The sequence below is a fragment of the Clarias gariepinus genome, chromosome 10 (genome assembly GCF_024256425.1).
Source record: "Clarias gariepinus isolate MV-2021 ecotype Netherlands chromosome 10, CGAR_prim_01v2, whole genome shotgun sequence".
NCBI lineage: Eukaryota > Metazoa > Chordata > Actinopteri > Siluriformes > Clariidae > Clarias > Clarias gariepinus.
Genome location: NC_071109.1, coordinates 24,601,820 through 24,618,204, shown reverse-complemented (window position 1 = coordinate 24,618,204; position 16,385 = coordinate 24,601,820). Strand labels below are relative to the sequence as shown.

Below are 16,385 nucleotides of genomic sequence, written 5' to 3'. Positions count from 1 at the left end.
GTATTTGCACAGCAAATAAACGCAACGGCAGTTTGTTAGCACAAAGGCATTAAAAATATATTGATAATGTAAAAAAGTAAACAACATATTCCCAGGGTAAATTATATTTCTCAAGCAGAGTTGTCATGGATAACGAATAGATGCTGAACTCTGCAGGGTTTGTTTCGAAAAACTTAACAAATTCCTATATATTAGGCAATGGTTTTTTGCCTTTTGACTAATCAAATAGTTGGCTGATTGATTGGTCTAATAAGTTAAATGAAGTGTTAGGTAAGAAGTCTGCTTTGCATCATATTCCACAACAGATTGCAAACCGTTATATTTAAAATGTTTTATTAAGTATTAGTTACATGGAGTGTTATGGAACGTCCATGAGACAAGTTAATTGCTTTGTTGTTGCATCGTGTCATGCTTCCAAAGAACCAGAAAGCACAAAGTTCTCTATTCTAGGGACACTCCCATAGTGGAGAACAAACTTATCCATACAGTGCACTAATACTCAAGACTGTTTTCGATACTGTTTTGTAAAATGTTAAATACATTTCTGTTAACCAGAAACAGCATTATTTTATTTTTTCTTATTTATTAAATAACAACCTATTTTCCTGGTGAAAGAGTACATAGAAAGAATAACCTTTTAGATCATCTATCTATACATACAGTTCATATAATAAAACTGTAAAGTTGGCATGTCTGTACATTCCAATACATTCCAATACATTCCAATGGTGTGTCATGCTTACAGATACAGAGGGGCCCAACAGTTGTTATCTCTGCCCATTTTAAAACTCAAATCGAATTATGGCACCAATGTAAAGTATTATGTTTCCTCTAACAATGTCAGTAGTTGCACCATCATCGATGCTATCATGTGACCATCAGATGAGAGGCATATATTTTTCATGTTAGAGTGTGTATATATTTTTTGGGCTCTTCTGTGTATTACCAGTAACAAAATTCAAAAGACAATTTCTTAATCTTGCACCCACACAAAGCAACATTGATACTGTGTCGAATTAGATATGGGAGTATTAACTTGCTATTCCTCTTCTCTTTTCTCTTTTCCTCTTCCTTCTTGCCGTCTTTCCTTTTTTTCCTTCTCCTTCTGTGTGCATCTCTGCTGCCCTCTGTCCCACCTGCTCTCTACTCCAGCGGCTGCTCCTCTGCTTCTAAACTCCTACTCTGGTTCTGCAACACTAAGCCTGTTCCTGTCTAGTGCTGTGTGAGGAGCTTGCAAGTGAGTCTTTCATTCAAACACGCACACACACACACAAAGAGATGCTCGCCCACACGACTCACCCACGCACTGTCTTTCCTGTTCTGTCGCTGTCTTGACACTGGTGGATTCAGGGTCAGTAAGGCATCTGATTATATCTCTGTCTGCACTACAGTGCACTACCTTTACACCATGTGTGTTGTGTGTAAGTGGCGTTTTAAATTAGTTTCTTTTGCATGTTGTGGATAATGTTAGGTTAAGGTGGAGCATTATTGAGCTCCAGTAGTGCATATGTCAATTAAAGTACTCCACACAGAAAGGGTTTTGTGTGTGTGTGTGTCTGTGCAGTTCCCACAGTGAGAGAGAGTGCATTATGTATATGTACTAGAACATGGGATTCAGGATCCAGCTGGGCCTTCTGTTTTGTCATTAGGAACAATTTCACACTCAGATGGCCTTAAAAAAAAAGAAATACAGGTTGTATAGTACTGATAAGCAGTACCACAGTGAGCAAAAATGAAGAAAAAAATGATAGTCAAGCAATATTACACAAAAGGGGGTGCTGTTGTACTGAATATCAGCAGTTTAGTAAGGTATCATGGTCGTGCTGATATTCAGTACAACAGCACAACCTCAAGGGCTTTTATACAATAGTTTCACAAACACCATTTATTGTCAGTAGATTATGAATTGTTTGTTCATATAACCAGTTATTTGGCTCCACCAACATATCTTTCAAAAACTGGCAGGACTGGCATTGAACTGGCGACTGGTGTAAAAATAGTTTTAAATTCTTACTGGTATTATAAAGCCAAAAGTAGAGGAGAATAAACCATGGAGAGGTGGTGGACAGTCCTGTAATACTCATAAATTTCACTTTGTGTCTTCTTAGCCAACTAAATGTTCTGGATTTGAATCCCAAATGGCTTAAAATGGAAAGCTAGTGCACTGTGTATAGTGTAGAATCCCTTGTTCCACACACCAAGTAGTGCCCATGTTCAGGGGTTAACGATCATTAGAACACGTTTAAAGTGGAGTGATATGCATAATGATAGTTAAACGTCCCAGTGCTGTTATGATCTATACCAGCACACATGGAAGGCCTCTTCTCAAATCAAACTACTTGCTCAGTCCTAAATGTTGTATAAATTTATCACGTTCCTACCACAGGGTCTGTTAATGATTGGCAGGAAGAGGGTCACTATATCTGCAAACTGTGTAATTATAGGCATCCCACCAGTGCTTTCTAGAGTTTTAGGTCATTGGATGGTGACCACATTTTGGACAGTTTTCTATTCTGCCAATCTGTTGAAACCTAATCTGCAGTCAGAATACAGCAGAGCATCTGCCAATACTGGCATGTAACACCCCAATCACCCACCCCCCCAAACCCCGTCTGTGCAATTGAAGGTATCAAGGAATTCATTAGAATGTGACAACTTGGTGCTTTAGCTTATGTTTAAGAGTTTTAAATATGATAAACTTTGGTATTGTATTACCAAAAACCCAGTGACATTTTGTGTGAGTATCAGGTGGCAAAACTGCACAAGCTTTATTAATGTACCTGGGGCTTAAAACACAAAACTGTTTTTCTCATTTTTAAATGTTACAGGTTTTTCTCTATCTGTCTTTTTTTAAGCACCGTTTCTATATCCATAGATACTTTTGAATAAATTGCAATGCAATGTGACCTTCAGTGTTTCACTTCACTCACTTCCACAGAAACACTGAATAAGTCTAACCTAATTATAGAGAACAAAAATCAATGCTTAATTAAACTGAAATGTGTATACAGGAAAATATTTAGGCATACAGTATATGTTTGGATCCCATGTATCTAAGGTATGCCACATCAGCTTCCAGACAAGTACGCTCAAGTCAAGTATCCTTGGAAACACAGATTATGGACTTGATTATCAGCCACGTAAACATGCAGCATAAACAGAGTGTTATGAAGGGCCATGCTAATCAAAGAACATATAATTTTGTGTATTAATTCTGTTTGTTTATTTTTTTAGAAATCACATAGTTCATGCCCTTTTTAGAGGAAAAACAAGCAAAAACAAAATAAACAAAACCTGATCATTAAAGATCATGGCACGTTATGCTTTTCCAGATGGTGTTTTTAATAAGGGTTCTGTTAATGATTTTAAGGATTACACAGGATTTATACATTATTACATTACATTTTTACAGTGCTTTCTCTGACATTAAGAATATTAAATTCTTAACGCGTATTTGTACTTAAATAGATTTTTTTTTTAGTGTAAAAGAAAAACATCAGACTGTAGCTGAATATGTCTTATGGATGGGAGAGTTTTTACTGATGGAAGCAGTCACGTTGGGCCAGTGTGTAGCACAGGTCATAATTCATCAAAGTGTAAGCATACTGTATCCACTGAACCTGGTAACTTAGCTGAATCATTTTTTTTTTTTTTGAGCAAAAGAATCATCAAACTTTGTTGGACATCGGCACTCAAAGACTGGATTTGAAGAGACTTGGGTTAAAGAAAGCAGTCACACTGGTTTAGGATGACACAAAAGCTATACAATAGTTCACTTAAACACTTTTTTGGTGGTAAGCTGAAAAGCATCTCAGAATGCAAAACATGTACAATGGGCTTCAACAGCAAAACACCACATCTGTTCCTACACCTATCTACTGAGAAAAGTCCTGATTGTGTTGTGGGACATGCAGATGGCAGAATTTGGCATCCGGAGCATGAATCCATGGACTCAACCTGCCTTGTATTAACAGTTCAGGTGGGTTGGGGCATAATGGTGTCTTGCTGTTCTTCTAAATAGCAATGGAGGACTTTTTCATTTGAACATACATTCATGGCTACAATTTATTAATCTTATAAAAATTATAAAGGGTGTAGCCAGGACAAAGTGAGTCTCAAGACTGACTCTAATTCCTGAAACGGCTTTGTAAAAGCCAGCTGGAGGATGGGGATTGATTGAAATACTGAGATGTGCAGCAGCCACTTAGAAGAGTGAAATGACGGGGTTGGTTGACATAATGGAAGATGAGCCAACCAATCAGAAGCAGCAAGCAATGGATGGAACCACTAAGAAACCTGAAATAAGAGGCAACAGACAAAAACAACCACCCAATAATGCTCTGGAATGTAACAGTAGAGTTTTTATCATAGTATATGATGCAGTGGCCACCTGTGACTACATGCACATATTAAGAAAATAAACCACTCACTGTTAATAAAGGGGTATGGCGGCTTAGTGAATGAAAATGTTGGATAAGTGGTTCCTAGATTCTTCTTTTTCTTCTTTCAGCTGCACCAATTAAGGGTCGGACTATTTGTGTCCATCTAACTCTATCTTCCTTTGTCACTTCAACCTCATGCAGGTCCTCCCTCACCATATCCATATACCTCCTCTTGGGCTTCATCTTCATCTTCTCCTCCTGCCTGGCAGCTCCATCTCTCCATTTCTTCTTCCGATTTACCCATCATCCCTCCTCTGCTCATGTCCAAACAATCTTAATCTGGCCTCTAAAGAACTTTGTCCCCAAACCGTTCTACCTGCACTGTCCCTCTAATATACTTATTTCTAATCCTGTTCATTCTTGTCACTCCCAAAGCAAATCGCAGCATCTTCATCTCTGCCACCTCCAGCTAAACTCCTCAGTCAAAACCATACAACATTGCTGGTCTCACTACTGTCCTGTACACCACCCTGCCCGCATTCTCTTCTTCACTTCTCTACCACACTTCCCATTGGTTTGGACAGTTGACTCTAAATTTTTAAGCTCTTCTCCTTTCCTACCTCTACTACTTGCATATGGACCTTTCCCCACCCTCTCTCTAATTTACACACAACTCAACCAGTGAGGTTACACAAGCCAGTGTAGTCTTAGTGTCGATCCCAAGCCTGAATACATAAGGAGTGTTGCGTCACGAAGGACATCCAGCGTAAAACATGCCAAATCAATATGTGGATCACTATGAATGTACTACACCTTTTCTTATCTCTGTTTTTTTTTTTTTTATGAGATTATGATTCAAAGCAGTAGCTCTTCTCTCTTTGGTTTTGGATTAATATTAGATTGCCCTTTGAGCTTAAAGAAAATATGTCTGACTTGATTAACTTATTATGATGTCAAGGAAGGATAAGTGACCTTTCACTTCCACGATTATTCCATTAGGTATTTCAGAAAGTAGTTCTACTGGATTTACCAGAAAGGTTGGCTTGAACTGAGGCTGTCAAGCTTATTTTAGAATCCAGTGAGCACACACTTATTTACTGATGGAGGATGACGATATTACATTGAAGAGCTAAAATCTAATATCTGTCGATACCTTCACAGTGAATCTATTAGGTTTGGCATAATAAGAAAAATATGAAGCAAGTTATTACATAGACACTTAGGCATATGCATTCACAGTTTCAGTTTTTTTAAGCTTATAATGGTTCCCTGGCTTTGTGCCATGTTTCTGCTGAATACCAAACAGTGTAAACATAAAAGATGTAATCGTTCAAACCAAAAGAGACTAGACTTACAGTTATGTTATCTGTCCTTTTGTGTAATTTGTACAAAATATGCTTAGACTGTCTAGTCGTAGTTTTTTTTTTTTTCCAAAGGCACCTTCATTACACCCATGACTGTATTTCACACATGTCTCCTCAGTCACTGATGATGATATCTTAGATGTCTTGGGGCCTTTAACTTTGCAGTAACATAGCAAATGATTCTGATTATAGATTTAATTTTAACCGTTTACACAAATACTGCTTCATTCAGGTAGGGGTTTGCATGCTTAAAGCATTTAATCAGAATAAAACCTTTTTTGTATTGACTGCCCCGTGCTGTAGTGGTTAGCACTGTCGCCTTGCATCTCCAAGATCCGGGTTCGATTCACGGCCAGACTCAATTCCTGTATCTGTGTGCATGGAGTTTGCATGTTCTCCACGTGCTTGATGGGTTTCCTCCCACAGTCAAAAGATATTTAGGTTAGGCTAATTGCCGTTCCCAAATTGCCTGAAGTGTGTGTGTGTGTACCCTGCGATGGATTGGCACCCTCTGCAGGGTGTACCCTGCCTCGTACCCTAAGCCTCCTGGGATAGGCTCCAGGCCCCTGCGTCCCTAAATACAGGATAAAGTGGTATTGAAGATGAGTAAGTGTGTGAATTGTGAATTCACACACTCAATTCGATAGTGTTTTTTTTTTTCCTATGGAAACAGAAGACAACGATTTTTCTGCAATTTTAAGGTTACTTTAGACTTCCTATTTTTCTGATAAATTTAGTTCCTGAATTATGATTGGTTAAAATATATTGGCCTGATCTATGATTGGTAAAGTCTTTACTACATGAAATATAATGAGCCAAGAGTAACAGTGAATAAAAACAAACACAGATGGGAGGAAAAGTTACATTTATATTTCCTGCATTTGGCAGACACCCTTTTGTTGCAGTGGAAACAATGGCAACCTGGTGAACCTGGGACCCAACACCGTAACCACTGAGCCAACCCCCACCCCCCTAAACAACACCAAGCAAAACAAAAGAAACAAACAAACGAAAGACTAATGATTTATTGAGTTATTCTCATGGAGTTTTTAGATCTGAAATAAAAGCATTTTTTTCTTTGTCCCTGCAAGGTGCACAGAAAGAATTTGATTGTTCCAACAAGAGAAAAATAATCAGATCAAGTGTTTACATTACTAATATTTACCTACTGAGTGGATTGTTAAAGTTTTACACCAATCCTCTCATTTCGACCAGACTGTTTAGATTGAGGTGTTTACATTGTGCATTTTTATTCCTGATGGGTTATTACTGCCATTATTTGTGACATATTAGCCTTCATGTACGTAAATGCACCTACAAAAAGGCTGCATGTGTCTCTAGGCTGGGCTATAAAGAAATACAGAAATTAAAAACACCCTGTTTCTTTATACTATTCTCTGTGCTTCTTAAGACCGTTAACAGAAGAATAGTTCCACAAAATGCCACCTTAATACATTTAATAACAGCAAACAATCTGATATGGAGGCCAAAAATGAAACTAAATAAGTTTAGATTTCAAAGGTAGTTGTTCTTGCACATACTATGAATACCAACAAAATCAAGTCACATTCAATTACCTTTACCAATATAGCACAAAAAGAAACTGCCTTAGGATTCAAGTTTTAGTTTCTTTGCGTCATTGTGTAATCACAGTCACTTTTCTCTTTAACCATGACGCAAATAAAAAGGTGATTAAAATTGCCTAAAGCTTGCCAGATTGCTGCCTGGGTTAAATTTAGCAGTTCAAATGTCATGTTGAAGTCTTTACTTTTATGGATGCTGATGCTAAAATTGTTGGAGATGTTTGTTTTTTAAGGAGAGCCAATTTATTGATTCTAACCTGTTCTACAAATAAAGGAAAGGTTTATGCCATAGTTAAACCTACAGTATGATATTGTGCTTCTATCAATTTGTCTAATAGCAATGGACCTAGTATGCATTTTTTAATTGATAACCTCAAAAGCTGTGTTACTAGGTTTTTAACTGTTATTCATGGTTCATAAATAATGGAACACAATAAAAATAAAAGCCTAGAGGTAGGGCCCCCGAGTGGCGCAGTGGTAATGTGCTCGCCCTATCGTCCAGAGATCGCTGGTTTGATTCCCGGGTGATGCTGTAACTTCTCGTAGCAGGAGGTCTAGAGAGAGCTGATTGGCCTAGATTTCTCAGAGTGGAGGGATAAGCGGTATTTTGTGGTCCCACATTTTTAATCAGGGGCGTCTGTATAAATATAACAATACTGTTATTTCATCTTAAACAACACTTTGTTTTCTTCTAAGAAACACCTTCCGAGATGTAAATTGCTTCTAGGTTGTTTCAAATTGGCTCTGACCCATGGTGTGTTTCAAGCAACAACGCTAACTGGCTTCTCACACAAGGCTGAATCCCAGATCATTTTTTAATACCTGGTCAAGGGCACTACTTGGTGTGTGTAAGAACATATTTAACACTCAAAATGGAGTACTTTCTTTCAGGTATATGCTATTTGAGATTTAACCTCAGGACAGTTAGCTCTCTATTAAGCAGAAAGCTTGAAATGTCTGTACAGTGGAACCTTGGATTACGAGCATAATTTGTTCTAGAAGCAGGCTCCCATTCCAAAACACTTGTAAACCAAATTAAATTTTTTTCCATAAGAAATAATGAAAATTCAAATTATTCGTTCCACAGCCCCCAAAAATAAATGCATAAAAATAGTTAACACAAAGTATAAAGTAAAAATAAAACAAATTAACCTGCACTTTACCCTTAAAAAAGGAAAAATAAATCCAGACAGATAAGTGTTTATGTTTATGCGTGCAGTCGCTGTGTGTGTGTATGTGTGTGTGTTTGTGAATCCCCTCCGGTCCCCAGAGAAAGTGTGTAAACCGGCACGGTGTCAAATCACGCGCGCGCACACACATAAGAGAGGCTGAGGGAGAAAATGGATTTTTAACTTTTAATGAGACTTTATTACACAGTAAAACCTTTCTTATTTGAATTTCACATAAACACACATTAACGGAAAGACTGTTGTCGGAAAAATTAGCAAGGATAATCGTTAATGACACTCGTGTGAGCACATACTAACGGAATCACTGTTGTAAAGTAAAACAAACAAACAAATGAACCTGCACTTTACCTTTAAAAAGAATCGCAACAGAGCAGTGTGTCTGTGTAGAGCAGAGTGTGTGTGTGTGTGTGTGTGTGTGTGAGAGAGAGAGAGAGTGTGTGTGACCCTGCTCGGTGTCAAATTACGCACGCGCACACATAAGCTCACACAGGATGAAACAGAGAGGCTGAGGGAGAAAATGGATTTTTAACCTCTAATGAGATTTTCTTTTGCTTTATACGCACACACATGTGTGTTATAAGAAACAGTAAACGCACGCTATACACACACGCTTACAAAAATCAAAATAAAATATGTTTTACACACACACGTGGTCACAGTGTTATAGTAAACAGTACACGCGTGCACAGATGTTGATTAAACCAGTAAGAGACGAGCACTAAGCAGGTTTAACCACAATTTTGCAACGCAAGAGAGATTGGGTAACGGTACTTCTGCCATCCAGTGTTGTGACTGACGTCATGGTAGTCACGTGTCTGCAAAAGGGCAATAATGTTCAGCCTTTGACCATGGCACTTTTAATCAGTTGGAAAAAAATCCTTACTTAATGCGCATATTATATAAAAATTATTGGACAAATGTGTATGACACTTGACATTGGACTTTTTGTGTCATACTGAGTTGTTCTATTATACGATTTTGTCATTTTTAGTGAGTATGAGCAAGCCAACGTGGTATGGAGCTGTATAAAGTAAAAGACATATATATGCTTCTTTTTTCCACATTATCCCATGAAGGCTTAACCTCCTGAGACAGAATGTCTTCATATGATATCATGAAATCGTTTCCCAGCTACATTGTCTATATGTCCCATCCTCACATGAGGACAGTTAATTATTTTGTCAATTTTTTTTCTTTTTGAAGATTTTAAGTTCATAGTTATCAAATGTTAATAAAGAGAACAGTGATGAGAAATTGCAGATTGCGTAGCACCAGGTCTCAGGGGGTTAAAGTAGCAGACTATGGTTGGCTCATTCCCTGATGTGAAAATTACGAAAAATGTTTCTGGGCTTATTCTTTTCAGTCCTTACTCTTTAAAATGAACCTGTGACTAATAGGTCTATATTTTATTATTTTTATTATTTCCCCCTATTAGAGCCTTTTTTGAATTATGTGTTAACAAGATTCTCCCACAGCTGCCTTATGTAAATATGAGGGAAAATGTGGTAAACCTCATTAGTTCATCAATTAAATTATTTTTCATGCAATTTCATTCAGTGCCACATGCTATGTACACTGCCTGTACAAAAAGGTTTTTAGTATTTCAGAATAGTCAAATGTTTGGCTACCCAATGTCCAACCATTATTATATTCTGGAAGGACAAAAACACGATTAAAATCCAAATGACTGTGATCAACATTTGGTGAAGCTGCAATGTAAAGTAATTGAGAGTAGAATTAAAAAAAAAAGGCATGTCTGTGTGACCATAAGAACATTGCTTGTTAGTGAAGCATTTTGGAAAATAAAGACTGCAATTTGCTTGGAAGCATAAAGCATTGGACTTTGGTGCAATTGAAAAAATCTGTTGATTCCAGATTGACTCTGTTCCTGAGTGATGGGCACATAGTTGCAATGAGGGCAATGTTATGATCTGGAGTTGCTTCAGTTGGTCAGGTCTAGACTTAGGAACGTTATGTGACAATAAAATGAAGTCAGCTGACAACCAGAATGTACTGAATGACCAGGTTATCACATCAGAGTATTTTTTTCTGATGGCAGGGGCATATTCAAGGACTTGAATGGTGAAAAGTTGATTCTGGGAACATTAGAAATCATTTTCACTCATGAATTAGAAACCATCCAAACAAACTATGAAAGTACCAGTCAGTGTATACTGAAATAAAATCAAGTGTTAGTTTACATTTGGACTTTATGTATAAATATCTATCATGGTTTCCGTTTCTGTTCTATTCCAACACCTAATGAAAGGTACATTATAAGTACATTATACTGTATATCTGTTCCATAAAAAAAGACTGGTATTGCATAATAATTTGTCTTTTTCTCCTTGAACTTATTGCATGCCCAGAAGGCAGAAGAACCCAGAAAAGAACCCTGAAAGACTCAATATGTGTGGTGCAGATAGCAGCGCCATTTACAGAGCTATAAGCATCATGGTTGTCATAGCTCTTTGAATGGTACTGCCGTATGTACTGAACTACCACCACTGTGATCCTAATGCATGAAGCTCATCTCTTCACTTAATTTTAAAATCCTGCAAGATGATTTGTTTGTTTTTGCTTCTTGGTTGTACGTACACTGCTCAGCATGCCAAGTAAGTATGGAACCACGGGAAGGTTTTATAGCACTTTGCTTCTTACTAAAGTTTACTTTTCCTCCGCATTGCAAAAAAAGGGGGTTTCGAAAAGGGATTAGTAAATGCAATGTTGGAATTGGTTGTAGCAAGTGGCCTATAGAAGCTTGAGAAGAGGTTAAGAAGAAGAAGTGACCATTGCGCAAAAAAAAATTATTATTAAAAAAAAAAAAATCAAATAATAATTTATTTATTTAAAAATGGTCATTGTCTCAAAGCAGCTTCACAAAAATTAAAGAAATTAATTAAAAAATAATAATAATAATAATAAATATATTTAAAAAAATAAGTAATAATAATAATAAATTGTGTATGTGTGAGAAAAATGTGTCTAGATAATAATGAGATAAATGAATGAAATGTCTCTGATGAGCAAGCCAAGGGTGACGGGAAAGGACAAGGACAAGGAAAAGCTCCCTGAGATGGCAATAGGAAGAAACCTTGAGAGGAACCAGATAGAGATGATTAAACATCATGTGTGTTATGAAGCTGAAAGTACAATATAACAGAAATTCTTTAAATTAACATGAAGTCTAGTTCAGCACAGGGAGTCAGTAGGTGCAGAGGGCAGATGGGGTCTGGATCACTGGGAGCACAGGAGCAGGATGTGTAGCTCCAACTATCATAAAGCAGAATCCAGCTGGAGCTGGTCCTTCTCTGGATGCCTCAGGAACCTCGCAGGGTTGGCCTTTGTCTACTGAAGCTGGTACAATCTCCAGATGCCTCGGGATGGGTAGAAAAGTAAAGAACAGACGGAGAGAATTAGCGTAGTTGCCATTCAGGATAGATGTACAGGAGTATGAAGTTATGGGATGAGTTAAGCGTATGCCAGATTAAAGACATGCGTCTTGAGTCTACTTTTAAACTGGGAAACTGTGTCTGAGTTCCGAACACTGTCTGGAAGGCTATTCCAAAGTTTTGGAGCTAAATATGAAAAAGCCCTACCCCCTTTTAAAGATTTAGAAATTCTGGGAATTACAAGAAGTCCAGAGTTTTGTGATCTTAAGGAGCGTGGTGGATTATGGCATATCAGAAGACTGGTTAGGTATGTGGGAGCTAAACCATTTAAAGCCTTGTATGCAAGTAATACTATTTTGTAATTAATTCTAAACTAAACAGGTAGCCAGTGCAGGGATGATAACATTGGGGTTATATGATCATATTTTCTGGATCTAGTGAAAACCCTGGCGGCTGCATTTTGGACTTACTGAAGCTTGTTTATTGAGGATGCAGGACAACCACCTGGTAATGCATTACAATAGTCCAGTCTGGAGGTCATAAATGCATAAACTAGCTTTTCTGCATCAGATACAGATAAGATGCTCCTAAGTTTGGCAATATTTTTAAGATGGAAAAAGGCTGTTTTTGTGATATTGGAAATATGATTTTCAAAGGACAAGTTACTGTCTAATATTACGCCCAGGTCTTTTACTCTTAAGCTAGTACTAACAGTACATCCTTCTAAACACAGGCTGAATTGTGAAAGCTGTTGTGTGCTGGTTTTTGGGCTGATGAGTAATATCTCTGTCTTGTCTGAGTTTAGTAAAAGAAAGTTATTGATCATCCAATCTTTTATGTCCTGGACACACTCGGTTAATCTAGACAACTTAGGTATTTCGTCTGGTTTTGTTGAGATATATAATTGGGTATCATCAGCATAACAATGGAAACTAATCCCATGTCTTCTAATGATGTTACCCAAGGGAAGCATGTATATTGAGAACAGCAGAGGTCCTAAAACTGACCCTTGTGGGACCCCATATTTCACTGGCATTACACCAGACAGTTCTCCATTTAGATCTACAAAATGGTATTGATCAGACAGGTATGATGTAAACCATTTTAATGCCTGTCCCTGAATACCTATGCGATTTTGTAAGCGATCTATGAGAATATTATAATCTATAGTGTCGAATGCAGCACTAAGATCAAGCAAGACTAGTATTGAGATGCAGCCTTGGTCCGAAGCTAAAAACAAGTCGTTTGCAATCTTAACTAGTGCAGTTTCTGTACTATGATGGGGCCTGAAACCTGACTGAAATTCTTCAAGGATGTTGTTTTCCTGCAAGAATTTGCATATTTGAGCTGAACTACTTTTTCTAATATTTTTTATATAAAGGAGGGGTTTGAAATCGGTCTATAATTTGTTATTTCATTCGTCCAAATTAGATTTTTTAAGAAGCGGCTTAATAACTGCCAACTTGAAAGGTTTAGGGATGTGACCTAGATATAATGAGGAATTAATAATGTTTAAAAGTGGCTCTCTAACCGTATGCATCACTTCTTTTGAAAAACTGGTTGGGATTGGATCTAACAGGCACGTTGTTGATTTAGCTGAGGTGATAAGTTTATAAAGCTCTTCCTGTCCTATACCTGTAAAGCACCGAAAAACTAAATGTGAAACTTTAGGCTGAACTAGATCATGAGATGCTATTAGAGGTTGAACCTCCATTATTTTCTTCCTGATGCTATCGATTTTTTCATTAAAGAAGTCCATAAAGTCTTCACTACTAAAATGTTGTGGAGTACTCTCTGCAGGCATCTTAGGTTTTGTTAGGCGAGCCACTGTACTAATAAGAACTTGGGATTGTTTTGGTTCCTTGCTATCAGTTGGCTAAGATGCTCGGTTCTAGCAGTTTTTAGAGCCTCTTTAAAGCTGCACATACTGTCTTTAAACGCAATTCGAAAAACTTCTAATTTAGTTTTTCTCCATTTTTGCTCGAGGTTACAGGTTGCTCTCTTTAGGGCGCGAGTATGACTATTGTACCAAGGTGCAAGTGTTTTATCTCTAACTTTTTTTAATCTGATGGGATCAACAGTGTCTAATGTACTGGTAAAAATAGTGGCCATGCCGCTAGTCACTTCATCTAGATCGTCTGCATTTAGGGGTCTAATAAGTAATTGGGACAGATCCGGTAGATTACTTGTGAATCTGTCTTTAGTAGTCGGATTTATATTTCTAACAAATCGATAACGTTTTAACGTAGTCGGATTCATATTTCTAACAAATCGATAACATCACTTTGAGGTAAAATCTCTATATTAGAGACATCTATACCATGGGATATAATTAAATCTAGCGTATAATTACAGCGGTGAGTTGCTCCATTTATATTTTGTTTAACCCCAAAGGAATTTAGTAAGTCCATAAATGCGAGGGCTAAAGCTTCGTTAGCATCATCTACATGAATGTTAAAGTCTCCTACTATCAACACTTTGTCAGAGTTAACCAATAGGTCTGATAGCAGATGTCCATATTCTTTAAGAAAATCGACATATGGCCCTGGGGGTCTGTACACGGTGGCCATTTTAAAATATAGCAAGGGTTTATTATGTATTTCATTAAGTGCAACATTAATGATGAGCACTTCAAATAAGTTAAACCTGGGCCTTATTTTCTGAGTAACAGTGAGTACATCATTGTAGATAGTGGCGACACTACCACCGCGACCAGTTAGACGGGGCTCGTGCTTATAAAAATATACTGACGGAGTAGACTCATTCAGACCAATATATTCATTTGGTTTAAGACAGGTTTCGGTGAGGCAGAGTGCATCAAGGCAATAATCTGATATCATTTCATTAACAATAAGTGCTTTAGGCGCAAGGGATCTAATGTTGAGAAGTCCAAACTTTAGAGGTAGATTTTGATTACTTATTTGGCCTTTTTTTGGTTTAATGGTTATCAGATTGTTTCGGCTGGATTTAACAAATTTATTCTTTTTTCTCACTATTCGGGGAACAGACACAATTTCTATAGGACAAGCTATGTGTGTGCATCTATTAGTATGGCGAGTTGTATTGTGGCTAATATCTAAAGAATCTAAGGTATGACTTACTGCCAGTCAGATGGTTCGTAGTGTCCTGGAGATGTTGTTAGAGAGGACCGCTGCTCCAGCTCTGCTAGGGTGCAGGCCATCAGTGTGGTAGAGCCTAGGACACTTCCAGAAAACATTCCAGTTATCAACAAAGGGTAATCTCAGTTGTTGACACCAAGATTGTAACCATTCACTAAAGGCAAATAATTTACTGAACCTCTCGATTCCTTGCTGAAATGTTGGAAGTGGTCCAGATACGACAATCTTTGTTGTGGGTGATGTGCTGCGGACCTTCTAGACCAGGCTCCTAAAGTCCTTCTTTAGGATCTCCGTCTGCCTCAGCCAGGTGTCGTTCTTGCAAAAAAATATATCAATGCTGCAGTGAAATCTTATACCGTAGGCTGTGTTGAGGAGTATGGTCTTTAAAAATTACAGGCAGATGTATCAGTGTTATTTCTTCTTCACCTTCCTGCAACAAGACACTGGGGAGTTGGGACCCTTCTTACCTACATGGTTTATAGTGTACAACAAATCTCATACAGTGGAACCTTGAATTACGAGCACTATTCATTCAGGAAGTGGGCTCGTATTTTACAACGCTCGTAAATCAAAGTGATTCCCCATAAGAAATAACAGAAACTCAAATTATTTGTTCTATTTTATTAGAAAAATTAGCAAGGAACATTGCTAATAAGTCTCGTTTGAGGGCACGCTAACGGAATCACTGCTGAAAGGGGAAAAAAAATTAACCTGCACTTTATCTCTAAAAAGAATCACAACAAAGCAGTGTTTCTGTGTAGAGCGGAGTGTGTGTGTATGTGTGTGTGTAAAGGCGAGAGGAGGGGGGGGGGGCGCAAGAGAGAGAAAAACCATAAGTTGATATTACGATATTAAAAAGGAACACTACTGTAGGATTATTGTTAAACTATTTAACATTTAGACCTCTAGCAGTTAATACGATATTAACATTGCAATTATTTTATGAAAACTGTGCCTAGTTTAGTAAATTATTTGGAAGACTGGGTCATGTACTGCATCTGACATATTCATGTCACAAAAGGGAAGTGTCTATACAGTATGTACATCAAATGCTAAACGTGCTCTGGTTTTAAGAAGGACCTATAACAGCTACTAAAGTACTTAATGATATCTAATTCCACATGTTACCAAACATGATGCAGAATATGACATGACCTGTCAATAGCATAAACATGATATGAGGTCTTGTAGATGATAAAAATCTGGGTCAGGCTATTAGGCAAAACCTGGCATATCATCAGTAGTGGTAAATGGCACAGATGCTGGCACTGAAAATAAATTTGACATCCTGTATTTTTTTTAGTCTGATGTGGAACATGGAAACCCAGAGTAAAGTGCTGCTCTCAGTTCACTGG

At 37.6% G+C, this 16,385-nt stretch overlaps 1 protein-coding gene across 2 annotated transcripts in view; it reads left to right on the top strand.

The window, feature by feature from the left end:
- The window catches only part of htr4 (5-hydroxytryptamine receptor 4), a 101,155-nt gene that overhangs the window by 74,449 nt on the left and 10,321 nt on the right, over positions 1-16,385 (top strand). The window contains exon 7 of one of the 2 annotated variants that reach the window (XM_053506074.1): positions 1,153-1,238. The exons of the other annotated variant lie outside the window; for it this stretch is intronic. Coding sequence (XP_053362049.1) covers positions 1,153-1,216 — 64 coding nt within the window. The 3' untranslated portion in view covers positions 1,217-1,238. Of the gene's footprint in view, positions 1-1,152; positions 1,239-16,385 lie in introns of those variants that run through there. 2 annotated transcript variants of the gene reach the window in all.